The sequence below is a fragment of the Paramisgurnus dabryanus genome, chromosome 14 (genome assembly GCF_030506205.2).
Source record: "Paramisgurnus dabryanus chromosome 14, PD_genome_1.1, whole genome shotgun sequence".
Classification (NCBI taxonomy): Eukaryota; Metazoa; Chordata; class Actinopteri; order Cypriniformes; family Cobitidae; genus Paramisgurnus; species Paramisgurnus dabryanus.
The window spans coordinates 23,359,379-23,379,346 of NC_133350.1; the positions used below are offsets into that span (position 1 = coordinate 23,359,379).

At 37.7% G+C, this 19,968-nt stretch overlaps 3 protein-coding genes across 6 annotated transcripts in view; 2 read left to right on the top strand and 1 right to left on the bottom strand.

Annotated features, from left to right (window-relative positions):
- The first annotated feature begins 420 nt into the window (after positions 1-420).
- On the top strand, positions 421-2,291 carry btf3l4 (basic transcription factor 3-like 4). The gene is made up of 6 exons (XM_065241656.1): positions 421-504; positions 877-938; positions 1,082-1,195; positions 1,439-1,640; positions 1,731-1,790; positions 1,972-2,291. The coding sequence occupies exons 2-6, from the start codon at positions 885-887 to the stop codon at positions 2,016-2,018; spliced, it is 477 nt and encodes a 158-aa protein (XP_065097728.1). The 5' UTR covers positions 421-504; positions 877-884; the 3' UTR covers positions 2,019-2,291.
- Positions 2,292-2,950: 659 nt separating this feature from the next.
- Positions 2,951-17,368, top strand: zfyve9b (zinc finger, FYVE domain containing 9b). Of its 2 annotated transcripts, none has more exons than XM_065241657.1 (16): positions 2,951-3,049; positions 5,202-5,803; positions 6,617-6,716; positions 6,820-6,953; positions 8,544-8,658; positions 9,150-9,272; positions 9,509-9,664; positions 9,741-9,968; positions 10,157-10,239; positions 10,328-10,432; positions 12,713-12,863; positions 13,124-13,204; positions 13,346-13,508; positions 13,722-13,827; positions 14,466-14,642; positions 16,999-17,368. In XM_065241657.1, exons 2-16 carry the CDS (start codon positions 5,297-5,299, stop codon positions 17,158-17,160), a joined length of 2,391 nt encoding a protein of 796 aa, XP_065097729.1. In that variant the 5' UTR covers positions 2,951-3,049; positions 5,202-5,296; the 3' UTR covers positions 17,161-17,368. The 2 variants fall into 2 exon arrangements, with proteins under 2 accessions (XP_065097729.1, XP_065097730.1); XM_065241658.1 differs by having other exon boundaries at positions 9,744-9,968.
- A 788-nt stretch (positions 17,369-18,156) lies between these two features.
- Positions 18,157-19,968, bottom strand: part of elovl1b (ELOVL fatty acid elongase 1b) — a 34,627-nt gene continuing 32,815 nt past the window's right edge. For all 3 annotated transcript variants that reach the window (XM_065241661.1, XM_065241660.1, XM_065241659.2), the window contains one exon: positions 18,157-18,958. In XM_065241661.1, the coding sequence (XP_065097733.1) occupies positions 18,629-18,958 (330 nt within the window). In that variant the 3' untranslated portion in view covers positions 18,157-18,628. The remainder of the gene's footprint in view (positions 18,959-19,968) is intronic.

Consider the following 19,968-nt stretch of genomic DNA (forward strand, 5'->3'; position numbering starts at 1 on the left):
AAAAGAATCATAAAGTCATCAATTACAACTAACTTGTGAAATGTGTCAAAAATCAGCATAGATATTCATTTCCAAAAGTTTACAGAAAAGATACAGGAGCAAAACAGGAGCAAGAGTAAGGGTTTCAGATTCAGTATCACAGAAAGAGGAAACGCATCTGTGTCACGTTAAAAAAAGCATCTGTGTCACGTGACTGTATTAAAACACCAACACACTGAGGATGTGTTCAAAATACCAGTGGTGAACAATGACGAGGTGAGAATGGCGCTGATAAGTAAAATATTAGAACACAGCGCTATTATAAATACCTGCAGCATTTTAACCAATCAGATTGCAAGGTCGGATTTATTATTTACACTAGGTGCAACATTAAGCCCCAACCGTTAGGGGGCAGCATAACTATTGTGCGCCGCAAGAGAAACAAAACCAGCGTGACGTAATCGGTCTGATCACTTCCGCCCTGTTCATTCAACGCATGCTTCTCTGAGCAGCTGTGTTTATCAGGTCAGTAACAAACACCGTTATCTGTTGACTTTAAATACGCTAGAAACACGATATCTACATAGTAAGCGTGATGTGTGGTGTAGTTTGATAGTGTGGTGTTTGTGTTATGATATGATTGTGAGCTGCGTGTGTTGTTATGAGCGATACGTTCACACTGACTCAGATTATGCGCTGTCAGGATCTTTATTCCTCCATCACCAACACCACACGTGATGAAACCCATGTGAAAGACACTTATTTGTATTTTTAAAACACCAACGTGCGTTAACAATGTGTTCAAATGTGTAAATAGTCTATCGTGGATTATGATCGTTTTTTAGTAAAGTCAAAGAATGTTTACGGAATTCATCAATAAAGCTTATCTTTGTTTAGAAATCAATATGAATCAAGAGAAATTGGCCAAACTTCAGGCCCAGGTCCGAATAGGGGGCAAGGTAAGATTTACTATACCGTTGTGCACATTTCCCTTAAATTCACATTATACGTTTTTATTGTGACCATTAATAATTTAAATGTCATGTGGATCCCCCCAAAATTTTGTTGTTGATATTTTCTTGCTTTTATATGTTTTCCATAGGGCACAGCACGCAGAAAGAAGAAGGTGGTGCACAGAACAGCAACAGCTGATGATAAGAAACTTCAGAGTTCATTAAAAAAACTTGCAGTCAATAACATAGCTGGCATTGAAGAGGTAGATCAGCACTTCACTTGCCCTTTCTTAAGGATAACACCACCCCTAAACTAAAACATTTGGTGATAATTTACTCACCCTAATGTCATCCAAGTTGTTAATGTAACAATCAGCTCTTCCTTGCTTTATAATGACATGAAATGTGGATCATTGTTTTGAAGCTTCAAAAAACGCATCCATCCATCAAAAAAGTAATCCATGTGACCCAGAGGTTAAGTTATTGACAATGTCATTTTCTTACAGGTTAATATGATCAAAGACGACGGCACAGTCATTCACTTCAATAATCCCAAAGTGCAGGCGTCTCTGTCTGCCAATACGTTTGCCATCACGGGGCACGCGGAGACCAAGCAGCTCACGGAAATGCTACCAGGAATCCTCAGCCAGCTCGGTGCTGACAGTCTCACGAGTCTGCGCAAACTCGCCGAGCAGTTTCCCAGACAAGGTGACCAAAAATATTGAAAAACAAAAGAGTTTAAGAAATTACCTTAGACACTGATGTTTACGATGCTGTGTCTTCTCATTACTTTTCAAGTTCTGGACAACAAAGCTCCTAAGGCTGAAGATATCGATGAGGAAGATGATGATGTCCCAGGTATTAAGTTAATTTAATATAAACCTAAAAGATTCCTCATGTCATTACAAACAAGTCATTTAGAACTAACAAAGGTTCACTGAAAACAAGGTGTGAGGTTCTTTTTCTCAAATATGAGTTAATTATATTGCAAGATATGAATTTTGGATGTGTCTTAAGTCATTTTATCCTCTATCCGCAGATCTTGTAGAGAACTTCGACGAAGCATCAAAGAACGAGGCAAACTAATTATTGGACCTTTGTTTAATGCTGTACAGGAACAAACACCCTGCAGTATTTTTAAACTAGAGTAACAGACATATCATTTGAACACTATACAGTGAAACCAGAGACTTTTATATCATAAATTGGCTGTTCCAGATCCGCCCCAGACCCTTCTCCTGCACTTACACATAAAGATGGACAGTTGATGATATTCTTAATGGTTAACAACCACCATGCTTAATTAGTCTTAATTATTTTTTCCTGTTAAGTAAATAAAAATAAAACTGATCAACCTTTTCTATATAGTGCTCTGGTTTATTCCAGATGCTTTGAAAAAAGCATCATGTGGTCAGTAGGCCTACTATCAAAGTTGTGTAAGGTTATAAATTAAGTATGAATATAAATAAGTTTATACTCAAAATACTGTGTAAAATAGTAATAAAAATACACGTTTCAGATCATTTATAAAGTGTCGTTTTCATGCTGAGAAAAGTCATGGAAATAAAAAAGGCATAAAAAATGACAGATATTTAGTCATAAGTAAATATGTTTTCTATTTTTACTGTTGGCTACTGTATGCTTTAGACACCGCTATAATATTAACCAAGCTACAGATGTGTTCATGAATTTTTAGGTTTAGTGTAAAAAACAATATTTTAAAGTGTTTAATTATGGGCTAGTAATGAATATAAACTGGAAATGTTGAGAAAATTAATAGTTAAAAACATGAAAATTAAATTTTTATTTCAGTAAAAACTAAAACAATAGGCGACAATAACTGTACTAACTCTTAACTGCTTTTTTGATAGAATCCTGTTAACATGCTATATTATTGCTAATAACTAAATCAGATTTTATTTATTTTTTATCCTAAAATATATATTTATTTACAAAGTCCTAAATACATAAACAGTTTTTGCAGGACATTTTGATACTATAAATCTAAATGCCCTGCACCCGCATCGAGCTGTGCGCGTTCGTCAGAAGCTCGCGCGGTCACAGACATGTGATGATCAGCGCGTGCACTGAGGAGGCGAGAGGATGCGCTGCTCCTGGTAATGGCTTTAATTGATTATATTTCATCATTATATCACGGCATTCAGATGTAAATTAACATGCCATTCCTGTGAAAGTTTTGGGGGGGTTATTTAATCAGATATGATAATAATTCGTGATGTGACCGTTGGCGCTGTGTCTATGGTACACTGTGTGTCGCATTGCTGTAGTTACCAGCATCCACAGCCGCGTGTGATGCGCATCACTCCTAATGAACGCATATCTGTGATGCTGACCAAAAGCTTTGCCGTATTAAAGCAACAAAGTGCTATCATGTTAAAAGTATTGATGATTTTGTCGAGTATAAAGATTGCGCGTGGCTCGTCTGCAATGCAGTGCTGTCCGGAGATAATAACCAAACGCGCGTGCAATCATTCATCCGTTGGACTAACTTTTAAAATCACGACACCGGTATAATGTTGCATGTTTAAACATTGCAAGCCAGTGACGTGACTCCGACAAACTACAATGCCGATGTCAGAATGAGCAAGCTGTCTACATTCATAGCGCTACACACGATGCGTTGTAGTTTGTCGCGTTGCTTCGAAAGCAGTCAGTGGCTCCCAACCAGATGCCTTCGGCAATGTAGATGATGATGAGCAATATTTCAGGTATTTTTGCATTGCTGTGTCTGAATTTACATCTTTTATATACATATAGGTAATGCAAATCAGTATTTGCATAGTTGCGTCTAATGCACCACCTTTATGCTGCTTTATGCACACCACATGAGGCATTTATTTTAGCCAACTCAGCATATCTTTAATCTTCCTTTAAATATATGCTGGGGGCACAGATACTCTTGAAATGTTATACGAAATGCTGTTTTTATGATGACTTAATACACACTATAATAGAAACACATATCATCTTTTTAGATCTATATCACTTATAAGACTCCATTTGTTAACTTTTGTTAAAATAATTTACAATAATGGTGTATTTGTTAACATAGTTTATGCATTAACTATTATAAACTAAAAATGAACAATATATCTGCAGTTCTTTATCTTTGCTAATTTCCTAATACATTTTAAAAATCAAAAGTTGTAACTCTTAGGATCAGTTATTACACAATGAACAAACATTAACTGACAATAACAAAGATTAATAAATGCTAAAAACTAGCAGTCTCATTAGTAGCTGATGCATTTATTAATGTTAACTAATACAACCTTATTGTAAAGTGTTACCATTTTAACATTAAGTTATACATTTTCTAAATAAAAATATTGTGTAATTGAAGTAACATAAGCAACCAGTAAACATGTATTGCATTGTATTGTATTGTATTGCAGTAAAGCATGTATTGGTTTTAACTAATGTTAAATAAATGCTGTAACAACAAATTGCCTTTCTATAGTTAGCTAATGCATTATTAACTAATGCTAAATAATGCAACCTTATTATAAAGTTTTACCAATCTTTTATATATACACTGATCTGACAAGTCCATAAAATCTAGTAAAATACTGGGTTGTGCTTCTACCCATGGTTGGGTCAAATATAGACATTTCCTAAATTAATTTTACCTAGTGGTTAGATTTGTCCACATTTAACTCAACTATAGGTTAAAACAACCCAGCATTTTTAAAGTCCTCAGTATCTACCACTTTTAAGGAAAACACCACTGTTTTTCAATAGTTTACTATGTTCTTACCTCAATTTAGACAAATTAATACATACCTATCTTTATTCAATGCATGCACTTAATCTTTGTACAGCGAGTCGTGAATGTGTTAGCATTTAGCCTAGCCCAATTCATTCCTTAGGATCCAAACAGGGATGAATTTAGAAGCCACCAAACACTTTCAGGTTTTCATTTGTTCCACCATACTTCCTCGTGTAACTTCTCATGTAACAGTCTTTAAATAGGGAAAACGTGGAAGTTTTGGTTGCTTATAAATTCATCCCTGTTTGGATCCTAAGGAATGAATGGGGCTAGGCTAAATGCTAATACATTCACAACATGCTTTACAAAGATTAAGTGCACGCATTGAAAAAAGATAGATATGTATTAATTTGTCTAAGTTGAGGTAAGAGCATAGTAAACTATTGAAAAACAGTGGTGTTTTCCTTTAAGAAGAGAAGAGTTGAGTCATGACAAATCTTGGGCTATAGGGAACTAACATCTGACTCATCATTTGGCAGGTTTATGTTGTGCTGGTTTGAAGGTAGCATAAAGCTCAGTGGGGGCTGAAATATGAACAATAAGCTTGTGACTTTGCGCTCCCACCACTGAGACTATGAGGCAAGCAGTAACAGCCACCCTGTCCGTGTGGGGAGAGAGGCGATTCGGGTACTCCACCCTAAAGGACTCCAGCGAGTCTCTGTTGGACGAGCGTAAACTGAGGCCTGGTCTGAAAGAAGACTCTGTCATTGAAGAGAAAGAACGGGCGGAGAATGAGCAGGAACATCCAGAGGCTGTTTTGGGACGTTCAGCGTCCCCTGTGGAGGACACGCATGCTGCAGGAGACCACCAAACTGGAAGCGCAGAGCTCTCGGACCCCACGGCAGATTCATGCTCGGAGCGCAAAAATAGTGAGATGGAGACATCGGTGGTGCCTAGTCTTAAAAACACAGATTTTTCTGGGAGAAAGGGTTCTCTTGATGCTTTGCCCGTGCAGCGGTGCAGTTCCCTGGGTACCACAGCACCTCAGTGGGTCCCTGATTGTCAGGCACCAGCTTGCATGAAATGTGGCTCCAAATTTTCCTTCACCAGAAGACGGCATCACTGCAGGGCATGTGGGAAGGTGAGATCTGCATTCATTATTATTTGGAAAAGAACTGACATGTGGATGATTGCCTTTTTGCATTCAGAGGGATGGAATGAAAAAGAAATAAATGTATCTTCTATTCACCCTCCAAACCTGTGTGGCTTTCTGTTATTGGAGTTATAGCAAAATGAACAAGCTGTAGTTTTATAAACAACAAAGACAGAAAGTAATACTGGATTTGTTATTCCCCAAAATGTTTATCATCATTAGCTAAAAGTCTTGTACTGTGCCATAGCTCTCTTAAAGGTAAACACCACCGTTTTTCAAGATTTTACTATGTTCTTACCTCAACTTAGATGAATTAATACATACCTGTATTTTTTCAATGCAGACACTTTTAACCTTTGTACAGCTCTTCTTGAATGTGTTAGCATTTAGCCTAGCCCCATTTATTCCTGTGGCTCCGAACAAAAGTTTTATTTTGTACCACCATACTTACTCGTGTATGTTACTCATGTAAGAGTCTTTAAATAGGGAAAACATGGAAGCGTTTGGTGGCTTTTAAATTCCTCCCTGTTTGGATCCTAAGGAATGAATGGGGCTATGCTAAATGCTAACACATTCACAAGGCGCTGTACAAAGATTAAAAGTGCACGCATTGAAAAAAAGATAGGTATGTATTAATTTGTCTAAGTTGAGGTAAGAACATAGTAAAATATTGAAAAACTGTGGTGTTTTCCTTTAAATCTCATTGATACAGCACCTTTTGGGTTGAATGTTCATCTAAAAACATGTTCTTTTTGCATTATTGTGTTAAATGTAGTTATTTTGGTTTGTTTGGACTTGCAGGTTTTTTGTGTTGTGTGCTGTGACCTGAAATTTAAATTGACTCATCTCGGGGGGAAAGATGGGCGTGTCTGTGTCACCTGTCATTCAACTTTGATAAATCGTAAGTTTTGTGAGGATTCTATATATACAAACTATAGTCACAATAGTAGACAATGCCGTTTTTATACATTAATTGCAATTTTATAATATATAAATTCTTTAAGGGACGCTTCGAAAGGACCAGAAGAAAGTTTGGTTTGCTGACAGTCTCCTTCCTCGGCCTGAAAGTAAAAGTGCAGACAGCACCCCTACACTTAGGAGTGTGACCAACGCACAGAGGACTGAACTTGCTCAGGCGGTATGAAGGAATGGCTTTTTGATCACTCATTGACTCTGTAAATACTATACCCTTAAAAAATAAAGGAATAATTTCTTTCATATATTTTAATATTCTGTAGAACCTTCTTTCACCTCCTAATATATTCGGTAAAACACCTTTAAACGTCTAAAAATGTCAATCATACCCCCCTCTCATGTTGTTACAAACCTGTATAAATTTCTTTGTTCTGATGAACCGATCAGAGGCCCCACTGACTTCCACAGTATTCTTTTTTCCTACTATGGAAGTGAATGGGGTTTATGATCAGTTTAGTTACAAACATTACTTAAAATATCTTAATACGTGTTTATCAGAACAAAAAAATGTATATAGATTCATAACAACATGAGAGTGAGTAAATGGAAGAAAAAAATTCATTTTCGTGTGAACTATCCCTTTAAATTCAGAGGTCACATTTTGAGTGTTGGTTCCTTAAAGGGATAGTTCACCCAAAAAGGAAAAATATGTGATCATTTTCTCACTCTTACTTTGTTACGAACCTATATAAATTTCTTTTTTCTGATGAACACAAAGGAAGATATTTTAAGGAATGTTTGTAACCAAACCGATTATGAACCCCATTCACTTCCATAGTAGTAAAAAAGAATACTATGGAAGGAATTGGGATCTACAAATGGTTTGGTTACAAACATTGCTTAAAATATCTTAATTTGTGTTCATCAGAACAAAGAAATGTATATCGGTTTGTAACAACATGAAAGTGAGTAAATGAAAACAAAAAAAATCATTTTTATTTTTGGGTCAACTATCCCTTTAAATGCAGAGGTCACATATTGAGTGTTGGTTGCTTAAAGGGATTTTCTCACTCTTATTTTGTTACGAATCTGTATAGATTTCTTTTTTATGATGAACACGAAGGAAGATATTATGAACCATTTACTTCCATAGTACAACCATTCACTTCCATAGTAGTAAAAATAATACTATGAAAGTGAATGGGGCTCATGAATGGTTTGATTACAAACATTGCTTAAAATATCTTCCTTCATGTTCATCGAAACAAATAATTTTACAGGTTTGCAGTGTTAGGAAAGTTACTTTTAAAAGTAATGCATTACAATATTAAGTTACTCCCCAAAAAAGTAACTAATTGCGTTACTTAGTTACTTTTCATGTTAAGTAATGCTTACGTTACTTTTAAGTTACTTTTGCTTACTTGGCTGAGGCTTGATCTCTTTCAGGCCTTACAGGTGCTTTTTATGATGTTACCGCTCAGGCGCACAGTGTGTGTAAATCTACGTTAATATGTTCAGTTTAATTTAGTACATTCTTTTATTTTTAAATTGAATTAATTAAACTGAAAAGAAACTCGCATTACTTTAAAAAAAGTAAATCAAATATTTATTTGTACCTTCATAAAGTGATGCGTTACTTTACTCGTTACTACAGAAAAGTAATATTATTAATTAATGCGCGTTACTTGTAATGCATTACCCCCAACACTGCAGGTCTTATCCGAAATGATAAGAGCATTTTCATTTTTAAGTGAACTATCCCTTTAATTTGACAAACATGTCTCACTTTCACTCACTTTTGTTTCTGCTGTAGGATGTGTCTAACCTTGAAGCTGGAGATGAAGTTAGTGGTCTAAGTGCCAACTCTGCAAAACCCACTCCACCAAAAGACCTTCCCCCTATTCTGACATCAACAGGGGTCAAAGGAGGTATGAATATACCCACTTGTTAAATTGAAAGATTAGCTCTGATTAGCTAATAGGGCTTGCAGCTCGCATAACATTTGTAACAACTGTTTCTGCTTATCTCATGTTAACCTTGAGTACCTGTAGAGTAGTATAACATATATCCAAAGAGTCTTTAGTAGTTTTATCAAATTTAGAAAGACAGATCAGTCTTCCAATCTTCCAATTCTTTCCAAATTATCCTGACCCCCTCGAGGCGTACCGCAGGAGGAGCGAGTCACGGGCAAGCAACACACACCCAAAACATTATCCCACTATCTTTGGATTCACTGCATGTTTGTGTTGTTTACGCACCGTTTGCCAACCAAACACAGACATTTGCCACTCATGACCCAGGTGGGACCACCCTATTTTAACGAAATGGCTTTGGATAAAAGCATCGCCATATGCATGAATGTAAATGTAGAGTCTGATCCACTTTGCTGCTTAATTTTGGCATTTGCTCTTGTTTGCAGACTATACTCTGGAGGAGAAGCGAACCGAGTCGTCACTCTTAGAAGAATTGGAGAGAGGTCTGGCAGAGCCTCTGGTGTTTGTGCTCAACGCAAACTTGCTGGCCGTGGTGAAGATCGTCAGCTGTACGTTCCTATTGTCTCACTCCACAGTTGATGGATTTATGGTTTTGGTTTTTTGACACAGAATTGGTATGGTTTATTTAATTGGTTTATTTAAAAATCATCAAGTGTGTGCGCATGCGCACATGCTCTTTGAATGCGAATAAGAATTGTCTGTGTGAATGTTTTGTGCTTTCGATAAAATATAGTGACGTGTCACTGTGGATCACTAAGACTTATGTGTGTGTGCCCACCTGTAGATGTGAACCGCAGATGCTGGTGTGTTATGTCAAAGGGAATGCATGCCGTTGGGCAACCAGAGGTGGTTATCCTACTACAGTGTTTGCCCGAGGAGAAGCGATTCCCAACGGACATCTTCAACCATTTTATTCAGATCTACTGGGATGCTCAGACAGGTGACACATGCACCTGCAATATGCACCCCTGTGCGAGGTGCAACATAAATCTAAATCTTTGTTTATGTCTATGCAGCAGGAAAGCTTCTGAATCATCTAAGTCACTCTTTGGTGTCCCGTGGGTTTCTGGGTAATAATGAGCATGCCGGCTTTCTTTACGTGCGCCCGTCGTTCCAGTCTTTGGAAGGCCTGCCCTTACCCGCGCCTCCGTTCTTGTTTGGACTTCTCATCCTCCGTGCGGAGACTCCGTGGGCCAAAGCCTTTCCTCTGAGACTGATGCTACGTTTGGGAGCGGAGTACAGATGTGAGATAAGTGCTTAAAATTCAGTGAATAAAATTGAAACCTAATTTGCATACTACTTAGGATGAATTGTATGTAAATTAGGATGGAGGGTTATCGTCTATGATCTGGAAAGCTGTAATGTTATTCATAATCTCAAAGAATTGGATTGGATTACAAATGACCTCTGTTTGTCTGTTGTCGTCTTGCAGTCTACCCGTGTCCGTTGTTCAGTGTGCGCTACAGAGAGCCTCTCTTCGGGCCTGTCAATAACAGCATCATGAGACTCTTAGTGGTGAGCTAACATTTTTTGACACCTTTCTGCAGATGTTTAATGACTTCCTGTTTGGTGGCTTTTACTTGTTCTGTTCGGACTCTCCCAGGATTTCCGTTTTTACCGCTACACGCTGCCTTCAGTGCCAGGGCTCGTGGTTGATCTGGAAGCTAGAAGCACCTGTATAAGAATCCCAAAAACACGCCATCCTGAGGTGACATTATTCATACTATGCATGTAATAAATTCATATACTATACTAAATTCAAGGGGACATATCATGAAAATCTTACTTTTTTCATGTTTAAAGGGATAGTTCGGCCAAAAATGATATTAAACCCATGATTTACTCACCCCCAAGCTGTCCGAGTTGCATATGTCCATCGTCTTTCAGATAAAAAAAATTTCGGATATTTTAGAAAATATTTTAGATCTTTCAGTTGATTAAATGTAATGTTACGGGGTCCACCCATAGTCCACGACCTTCAAGTCCAAAAAAAGTGCGTCCATCCTTCACAAAATAAATCCAAACGGCTCCAGGATGATAAACAAAGGTCTTCTGAGGGTAATCCGCGTGGTGTTGTTGTAGAAATATCCATATTTAAAACTTTATTAACGAAAATAAATACCTTCCGGTAGCGCCGCCATCTTAGTCGCATCCGCATTCAGGATGAGCGCTTACACAGCCTACGGAGGTTACTCTGCTGCTGCTCTGTGTCCCCGCCCTCCGAATTTGTCATACGTCACTAAGAAAAGTGTGTACACGACGCTAATACTCCCTCCTGAATACAGAGGAGTCTAAGATGGCGGCGCTACCGGAAGGTATTTATTTTCGTTAATAAAGTTTTAAATATGGAAATTTCTACAACAACACCGCACGGATTACCCTCAGAAGACCTTTGTTTATCATCCTGGAGCCGTTTGGATTTAATTTGTGAAGGATGGACGCACTTTTTTTGGACTTGAAGGTCGTGGACCCCGTAACATTACATTTAATCTACTGAAAGATCTAAAACATTTTCTAAAATATCCGAAAATGTATTTGTCTGAAAAAGATGGACATATGCAACTCGGACAGCTTGGGGGTGAGTAAATCATGGGTTTAATATCATTTTTGGCCGAACTATCCCTTTAAGTGCTATAATTGGGTCCCCGGTGCTTCTATTAACCTAGAAAATGTGAAAAAGAACAACCCAGTACAAAAAAAACCAAGAACAACCCCTTGTGATGTCATAAGGGGATCTTTTTATAATAATACCGCCTCTTAAGCACTACATCACTGCCATTTAGTTCAGGGAGAGAGAGAAAACAATTGACAGCATAATTCAGTTTTAATTTCAACAAACCACCATTATGGTGATCTGTGTTTGCATTTTCATCTCATTTGCATTTTAAAGGACACACCCACAAATGGCAAATTTTTGCTCACACTTTTAAAGTAACAATTTTAACATGATATTATAAATTACCTATATGATATTTTGAGCTAAAACTTCACATATGTACTCTGGGGACACCAAAGATTTATTTCACATCTTAAAAAAAAATAAAAAAAATTGAATAGAGGTTGATCTCCCTTGCATATAAGGATTGCGGTATTACCATTGTAAAATGATGGTTTTATGGTATTTAATATTTGTGACCCTGGACCACAAAACCACTCATAGGGACAATTGTTTGAAGTTTGTGAGATTTATACATCACATGGAAGCTGAATAAAAATTGATGTAGGGTTTGTTAGGATAGGACTATATTTGGCAGAGATACTATTTGAAATCTGGAATCTGATTGAACCGAAAATCACAATATTGAGAAAATCCGCTTTAAAGTTGTCAAAATTAAGTCCTTAGCAACACATATTACTAATGATAAATACATTTTTTCATATATTTATGGTAGGGATTGACAAAATATCTTTATGGAACATGATCTTAACTTTATATCCTAATGAGTTTTTGGCATAATTTTGACTCATATAGACGGTTTCAGCAGTAACAACATAAACAATTGGCATTTGTGGTCAACACGTATATTCTGGTAAACTCTTCTAAGAATAAATAAAAACAAAGTACTACAAACATAGTTTATTTATATAACAAGCTAAATAAACAACACGTAGATTACCTAAGAAACATTATACAAAGCAAGGTATTTGTTCAAGAGTTCAGTTTAGCAACTAGTCAGACCATTAAAAAAAACCCTGAAACCGGAAGTAAAGGTCGGACCACCAGACGCGTATTGCATCACCACACGTGCGTCCAATGAAACCGTCTGTACCAAAAATATACACACATATACCCCTGCTACTTATAGACACATTTTTATTGTTCTCATTTAGCTTAGTTTAACATTGCAGTTAAAGCAGTACTTCAAGAATACCAAATGATTTCCATGTATGTACAAAAACACGGTAATACCATAGTATGTTTTGTTAATTTTTATTAGTGCTGTAAATCCTTAAGAGTAATGTGTAATGCTTTCTGTTGGTGTTGTAGCTCCTGAAAGCTCTGAATAAGTCGAATGAGAGAGTCCTGGCCCTGGGCGCCTGTTTTAATGAACAGGCTGACTCTCATCTGATTTGCGTGCAGACGGCAGATGGACAGTATCAGACACAGGCCATCAGCATTCACAGTCAACCTCGTAGAGGTCAGAGTCCACACGCACAGCTCGGTAGAGCATCATGTTAGCAACGCAAAGGTTTGATTTCCAGGGAACACACACTGATAAGTATACATTGAAGCCACTGTAAGTACCGTACACACAAATATGAAAATCAATTAGTGTATTTTCCTCAAAGATCAGTAGAGGGCGCTATCGTGACACAACTCTGAAAGTGTTTTAAGTTTGCGTACCTCAAATTCTCTTGTGTAATTCTGACTAAATCTAAATCTGTGTTTATCTTTCAGTCACCGGCTCGTGTTTCTTTGTGTTCAGTGGAGCGCTGAAAGCTTCCTCAGGGTACATGGGCAAGTCCAGCATTGTGGAAGGTCACCAAATTGTTAATTTTATGTGTCTCACTAAACCTTAAGTAATGTTTATGCTATTTCATGTGACCGAATGTTAATACTTCTCCTGTCTGAGAGTTTGTGTGCAGATACATGGAGGCAAAATACATCTGCTCTTTACAGATGGTTTGATGGTGCAGGTAACCATGGAGACCATGGCTGAATTACGACGATCATTGCGAGACATGAAAGATTTCGCCATCACCTGTGGAAAACTCCACCCAGCAGAGAGGCAGGAATACGTGCACATTAAGTGGCAAGATGAAGAGCCACGTTTTAATAAAGGGTCAGTGTCAGTAAATATTATTGCGGTAGCTCAATTGGTAGAGCATTGCGTAAACAACTCAAAGGTAATGGGTTCGATTCCAAGCAAGGAAATATATGACTTGAAGTGTCTGGCAAATGCATACATGTGAATAAATAAATATTGAATTAATAACATAGATTTGTTTTAATATTTGCTAGTCTACCGGTATTCTCCTTCTGTCTTATATCTCAGCATCATCAGCCCCATTGATGGGAAATCTATGGAGTCACTTGCAAACATCAAGACCCATCAGCGTTTAGAATACAAAGCCAATGGGAAGGTCATTCGCTGGACAGAGGTAAACAGGTTCATGCATCAAATATCTTATATAGTGTCATGTTAGTGTTCAAACTCCATATTTGTCCTATAAGTGAGGATTTGTATTATTATTATCATACTCCTCATTCATTCAGTCTATTGACCAGCATGTGCAGGACATCCCAAAATGTAGTTTTTTAGGAAGTGGTGAACATTACATTTCTGAATTTTTACACTTGGAGATGTAAGCAACCGCATAGCATCGCTCGAACTGATTTTGCCAAGTGAGAGAAGTCCTCGGGGCAACATATTGTGTTGACCCAAGGACAACATTTTTCAAAATAAAACCTAAACCCAACCCTAAAATCTGAGGGACATGATAAGTGAAAAACAATGGTCTAGAAGCAGCTAATCCTGGTTGTAAGCTTAAACTTAAAACAAACTGTAAACTTATTTCTGAAATCTGATTGGTTGATTGAAATGTTGTCCCAGGGTCAACATAATGTTGCCCTGAGGACATCAACCACTTGGCAAAATCAGGAGAGCCGCATAGCATCGCCCCGTAGGCGTCTTAGTCAGTGTGATCATATTTCTTTTTGGGATAACTCCCTGTCAATGAAGCATTTGACAATATGCCTAACCCGTCTATAACACAACCATTACTTTTTAACTTCACAGGTGTTTTACTTGCAGAAAGACCAGTATCCAAACGGTCTTAATAATCACAGCAGTCATAACCGGCTAACTGAACGTCTTGCACGGGCCTTCTGCCTTGCTCTGTGCCAGTCTCTCTGCTTGCTTAAAGAGGATGGCATGACCAAACTGGCACTGAGAGTTATCCTGGATGGGCAAAAGGTGAGACGGTGGTGCCACAAACAAAGACGTCTATCTTTCGTTTAGATTTGTATGTTATTGTTATCAACAAATAACAGAAGTAGACAACTTTTTTGGAAATAAGAGTCACCTAGAGTTAAACATCCAAGTTTTACAGTTTTGGAATCCATTCAGCCGATCTCCTGGTCTGGCGGTACGACTTGTATCATAGCTTAGCATAATCCATTGAATCTGATTAGACCATTAGCATCGCGCTAAAACAAATGACCAAAGAGTTTGGATATTTTTCCTATTTAAAACTTGACTCTTCTGAAGTTACATTGTGTACTAAGACCGATGGAAAATTAAAAGTTGCGATTTTTGCAATATGGCTAGGAACTATACTCTCATTCCGACGTAATAATCAAGAACTTTGCTGCCGTACCATGGGTGCAAATAGTACAGCAGCAAAGTTCTTGATTATTACGTCGGAATGAGAGTATAGTTCCTAGCCATATTGCAAAAATCGCAACTTTTAATTTTCCATTAGTCTTAGTACAAAAGCGCAATGATATTATGCAGTGCCCGAAAATAGTCCCAGGTATTGAAAGTTAGCTAGCTGAGGACTATTTTCGGGTGCTGCATAATATCATTGTGCCTGCTGGCCCCATAGTACGGCAGCAAAGTTCTTTGAGCGCGATGCTAATGGTCTAATCAGATTCAATGCATTATGCTAAGCTATGCTAAAAGTAGTACCGCCAGACCTGGAGATCAGCTGAATGGATTCCAAAATGGTAAAACTCAAATTTTTTTTAAAAAAGTGGAGTGTCCCTTTAAAGGGATAGTTCGGCCAAAAATGATATTAAACCCATGATTTACTCACCCCCAAGCTGTCCAAGTTGCATATGTCCATCGTTTTTCAGACAAACACATTTTCGGATAGGGTGACCATACGTGCCATTCTTCCCGGACGCATCCCGTCCAGGATTTTGTGTTCGTGTTTCGGAAGTCGTATTTGTTGACCGCATACGCCATAGAGGATTATTATTATTATAACAGAAAAGCAACCGTTACATTTTAAGGTAAGAATGAAACTACGATTGTATATCTTATGTTTTTAACTGAATGGCGTATGCGGTCAACAAATACGACTTCCGGAAGACGCACCGAAATCCTGGACGGGATGCGCCCGGGAAGAATGGCACGTATGGTCACCCTATTTTCGGATATTTTATAAAATGTTTTAGATCTTTCAGTTGATTAAATGTAATGATACGGGGTCCACCCATAGTCCATGACCTTCAAGTCCAAAAAAGTGCGTCCATCCTTCACAAAATAAATCCAAACGGCTCCAGGATGATAAACAAAGGTCTTCTGAGGGTAATCCGCGCGGTGTTGTTGTAGAAATATCCATATTTAAAACTTTATTACCGAAAATAAATACCTTCCAGTAGCGCCGCCATCTTAGACTCCTCTGTATTCAGGAGAGACTATTAGCGTAGTGTACGCACTTTTCTTAGTGACGTATGACAAATTCGAAGGGCGGGGGCACAGAGCAGCAGCAGAGTAACCTCCGTAGGCTGCGTAAGCTCTCATCCTGAATGCGGACGCGACTAAGATGGCGGCGCTACCGGAAGGTATTTATTTTCGTTAATAAAGTTTTAAATATGGATATTTCTACAACAACACCGCGCGGATTACCCTCAGAAGACCTTTGTTTATCATCCTGGAGCCTTTTGGATTTAATTTGTGAAGGATGGGCGCACTTTTTTTGGACTTGAAGGTCGTGGACTATGGGTGGACCCCGTAACATTACATTTAATCAACTGAAAGATCTAAAACATTTTATATAATATCTGAAAATGTGTTTGTCTGAAAAACGATGGACATATGCAACTCAGACAGCTTAGGGGTTAGTAAATCATGGGTTTAATATCATTTTTGGCCGAACTATCCCTTTAAAGCGATACTCCAGCCAAATATCAAAATTACTCTCTGATTTACTCAAAAAGAAATTTAAAATATGGATATGTCTCTGACAATATCGCATCAATTACCTGCAAAAGACATTTATTAACCCATTGGAGCCATGTGAATTACCTCTGTGAAGGATGAATGCACTTTTTGGGGTTTAAAGTCAGATGTTGTTCCCTGATCCCAGTTTTCTCCCATTATAAGCTTGGAAAAGCAAGGACATTTATTAAAATAACTCCAAATGTGTTCATCTGAAAGGTCTGACAATCTGAAAAAGTGTCTCCATTGCTTGAGGGTGTGTAAATCATAAGGAAATTTTAATATTTGGCCAGAGTACAGCTTTAAATAAAGACTGAAAAATTCATTTAGTGCAGTGCCAACATGAATCACTGCACAATAAAATTGTACATTCTTCTCTTATCAGATGGAGTTTTTGGCAGGCAGCAATGGGCAGCGCCTACCAGCACCATACCAAGACTGTCTTAACCAATCATTAACCAGCGTGGTACGGAGTAACTCTCACTACCAAGGTCTCGCTGCCTGTCAGCTGGAGCTCATCTTCTATATTCTTGAGGATACATCATAAAGATCCTGCACGGACCAGCCACTGTCATATGTGCCAATACTCAACCTCATAAGCATAACCTTTGAGTTCAGTGAATGGAGAACCAAGTAGTGTTTAGTAGATACAATACTTACTGCTCACTGTGAAAGGGTCTGGGGTTACGAGATCAAATGGCTTTAAAAAAATAACAATCAGAGCATCTGTGAAAAATTAAAGTAGCTATCTAGTATCTTCTGTAGTCTAGACTCTTTTCATAGACCTCTGCTTGGTCAAAAAATAGTTATTGAACATTATTGAAAAACGAGGACCAAAATGAGTGTCGAGTGAGTGACTTTCATTACAACGGCTTGATATTAAAGAGCAAATTAGTTTAGTTTAGTTGAAACTGTAGCCACAGCGATTCTCTGTTCTGCTTCCTGATACAGGCGTGTTCCTCCTAAATCGCTATACAAATCCCATGTCTCACCCTATTCTACTAACTCCAAGGTGTGGTCTGACCTCTGCTCTATATTGACGCACACCTGCTGGGAAAAAAGCGCTAGGAATTCAGTCAAACAAAGGAGACGCTTGGATAAACAGGAGCGCAGATTACACACAAACTGTGGCGCACTGTGATCTCAAATTCGTTCGCTTCCTTCTTAATCTTATTGAACTTTCTTTGGCCTTGTGCAGCGTAGGATGATTGCGATGTTGCATTTTCCAAAAGAGAATAGACTTATTGTTTACATCCGACACATTGAACATATTTGAGATGTCAGATTAGGAAAGAATGTGACGCACACTTTTCCGAATGGCATCTGTGAATGACTAACCAGTATTCTTGCTTCATACTTGTAAATAATTCAACATGTTATAAAAAAAAGTATTTTAATATGTCAGCCATTTATTTGGAGGTAACAAATAACATGACAGCAGGAATTGTAGGTCACATTACTTCCTTCAAAGTTGTTCGAGATTGAAATATTGAATTATCCTATGCCATCGGATAGCATAACTTGCTTAAAATAAACAGATAACTGTATTTTAAAATGGAATTTATTTTTTGTTTATACTTCTTTTAACATTTTTTTTAAGTACTAACAATGTTTTGCTGTATCAATCCCATTAGTGAATAAGGTAAAACTATTTACAGGTGTAATTCAAGTTTGCTGATGTTGACTGTACAGGGTCTGCTATTGAAGGAGAGTATGAAAGACACAATCGTGTGCGTGTGGATAAATAACATGAGCAACATCAGCCGAGGATGCATCCGGTCGCCCCTCTTCCTCTTCTCTTCATACATTTTGCTCAATAATTATTCTCTTTTAGATTAACTTAACAAAACAATATACAGACAAGGGGTCAAACTCATTCATCTCCCCATGTACTTTGACGTACAAATTAAAACATAAAAAAAACAATATTAGAAAACGAAAAGTCCCAAAACACTCTTTGGACTCTATGGTGCAAAGTGCAGGTCATCCATTTTGGGTCTTCTCCTGCTGAGATCTCAAGCTTTCTTTATCTTGCCATTGCGAACGTTTCCATTCTCATGGTGTTTCTTTCCATTTCTAATGCCGTTTTCGTGCGCGCTGTGGCCGTTCGAGACACCGTTGGACCTAGAGGTGCTTCCGTTGGCCTTGCCGTTTTGGGCGAGCTGCTGGGTGTCCTTTGGTAGCCTCTTGCCCTTGACGTACGCCTGGTACCAGAAGTTAGAGAAGAGTATGAAGAAGAAGGTGCCGTACATCCAGATGAGGTGGAGGAACAGAGGCACCTGGTAGTCGCAGCTCTCCATAAAGTACCACTGTGTTGCATGAAGCGACACCAGCACAAACTGAATCTAGAAAGGAAAAAGGTCTGATCGTATTACGTGTCTTTACAGAGATTATGCTATTGTGGCGTCTTTAACCCTTTAACTGCCACACCAAGAAAAAGGCATTTGAAAAATTTTTTGTTTGCATTTCTTATCTCCTTATGTCACCACTTAACACAATCAATGTATTTTTTTTCAACACATCCCATAATTTTTTAAAAATCGGCCTCTACCAAACGGTTGATATGTCACTTAAAGGAACTCAAACACATTCTATGGAAATTAGAAAATATGAACTATAATACTAATTTTTTACAAACATAATCCAAATAAAATGGTTTTGTATATTAAATCTTCTTTATTTATTGAAGTATAACATATTAAAATATTTCAGGTTTTTATTTTAACGCAGGACATGACATGTTTTCATGTTTTTTGCAATAAAAATGACCAAAATTAACAAAAATAAGGATATTCTGCATTTAAAACCTAAAATAAAAGAAGGCCAAAGATAGTAATACAATGGCATATTAGTATTTTATGATTTAAGAAACACACTGTCAAGTTTGGTAGTGCAAAATAATTTTTTTTGTCTTTTTTTAGATAAATTAAAGGGGTCACGGCATGAAAATCTGAGATTTTCCATGTTTAAGTGCTATGATTGGGTCCCCAGTGCTTCTATCAACCTAGCAAATGTGAGAAAGATCAACCCAGTAACTTAGTTTTGGTAAACCATTCTCTGTAAGCATGTGAAAAAACAGGTAATTGAAATGTGGCTCCCCTTGTGATGTCAGAAGGAGCCCTTATTATAATAATACCACCCCTTAATTTGCACTTTCCAACCACAGCACTGCCATTTCCAGTGTTTTAATCCAGAGAGGGAGAGACAGAGAAAATAATTCACAGCACAACTAAGTTTCAATTTCAACAAACCACCATCATTGTGATCGGTGTTTGCACTTCATCCGCTCATTTGCATTTTAAAGGACACACCCAAAACTGCACATTTTTGCTCACACCTGCAAAGTGGCAATTTT

What these genes read in the sequence shown, in the direction of transcription:
- btf3l4 (XM_065241656.1), top strand. Translation starts at nt 885, where the DNA reads ATGAATCAAGAGAAATTGGCCAAACTTCAGGCCCAGGTCCGAATAGGG. An exon ending in ACATAGCTGGCATTGAAGAG is followed by an intron (nt 1,196 to 1,438) that starts GTAGATCAGCAC and finishes ATTTTCTTACAG; the next exon opens with GTTAATATGATCAAAGACGA. An exon ending in CGAGCAGTTTCCCAGACAAG is followed by an intron (nt 1,641 to 1,730) that starts GTGACCAAAAAT and finishes TTACTTTTCAAG; the next exon opens with TTCTGGACAACAAAGCTCCT.
- zfyve9b (XM_065241657.1), top strand. Translation starts at nt 5,297, where the DNA reads ATGAGGCAAGCAGTAACAGCCACCCTGTCCGTGTGGGGAGAGAGGCGA. An exon ending in AGGTCATTCGCTGGACAGAG is followed by an intron (nt 13,828 to 14,465) that starts GTAAACAGGTTC and finishes TTAACTTCACAG; the next exon opens with GTGTTTTACTTGCAGAAAGA. An exon ending in TTATCCTGGATGGGCAAAAG is followed by an intron (nt 14,643 to 16,998) that starts GTGAGACGGTGG and finishes TTCTCTTATCAG; the next exon opens with ATGGAGTTTTTGGCAGGCAG.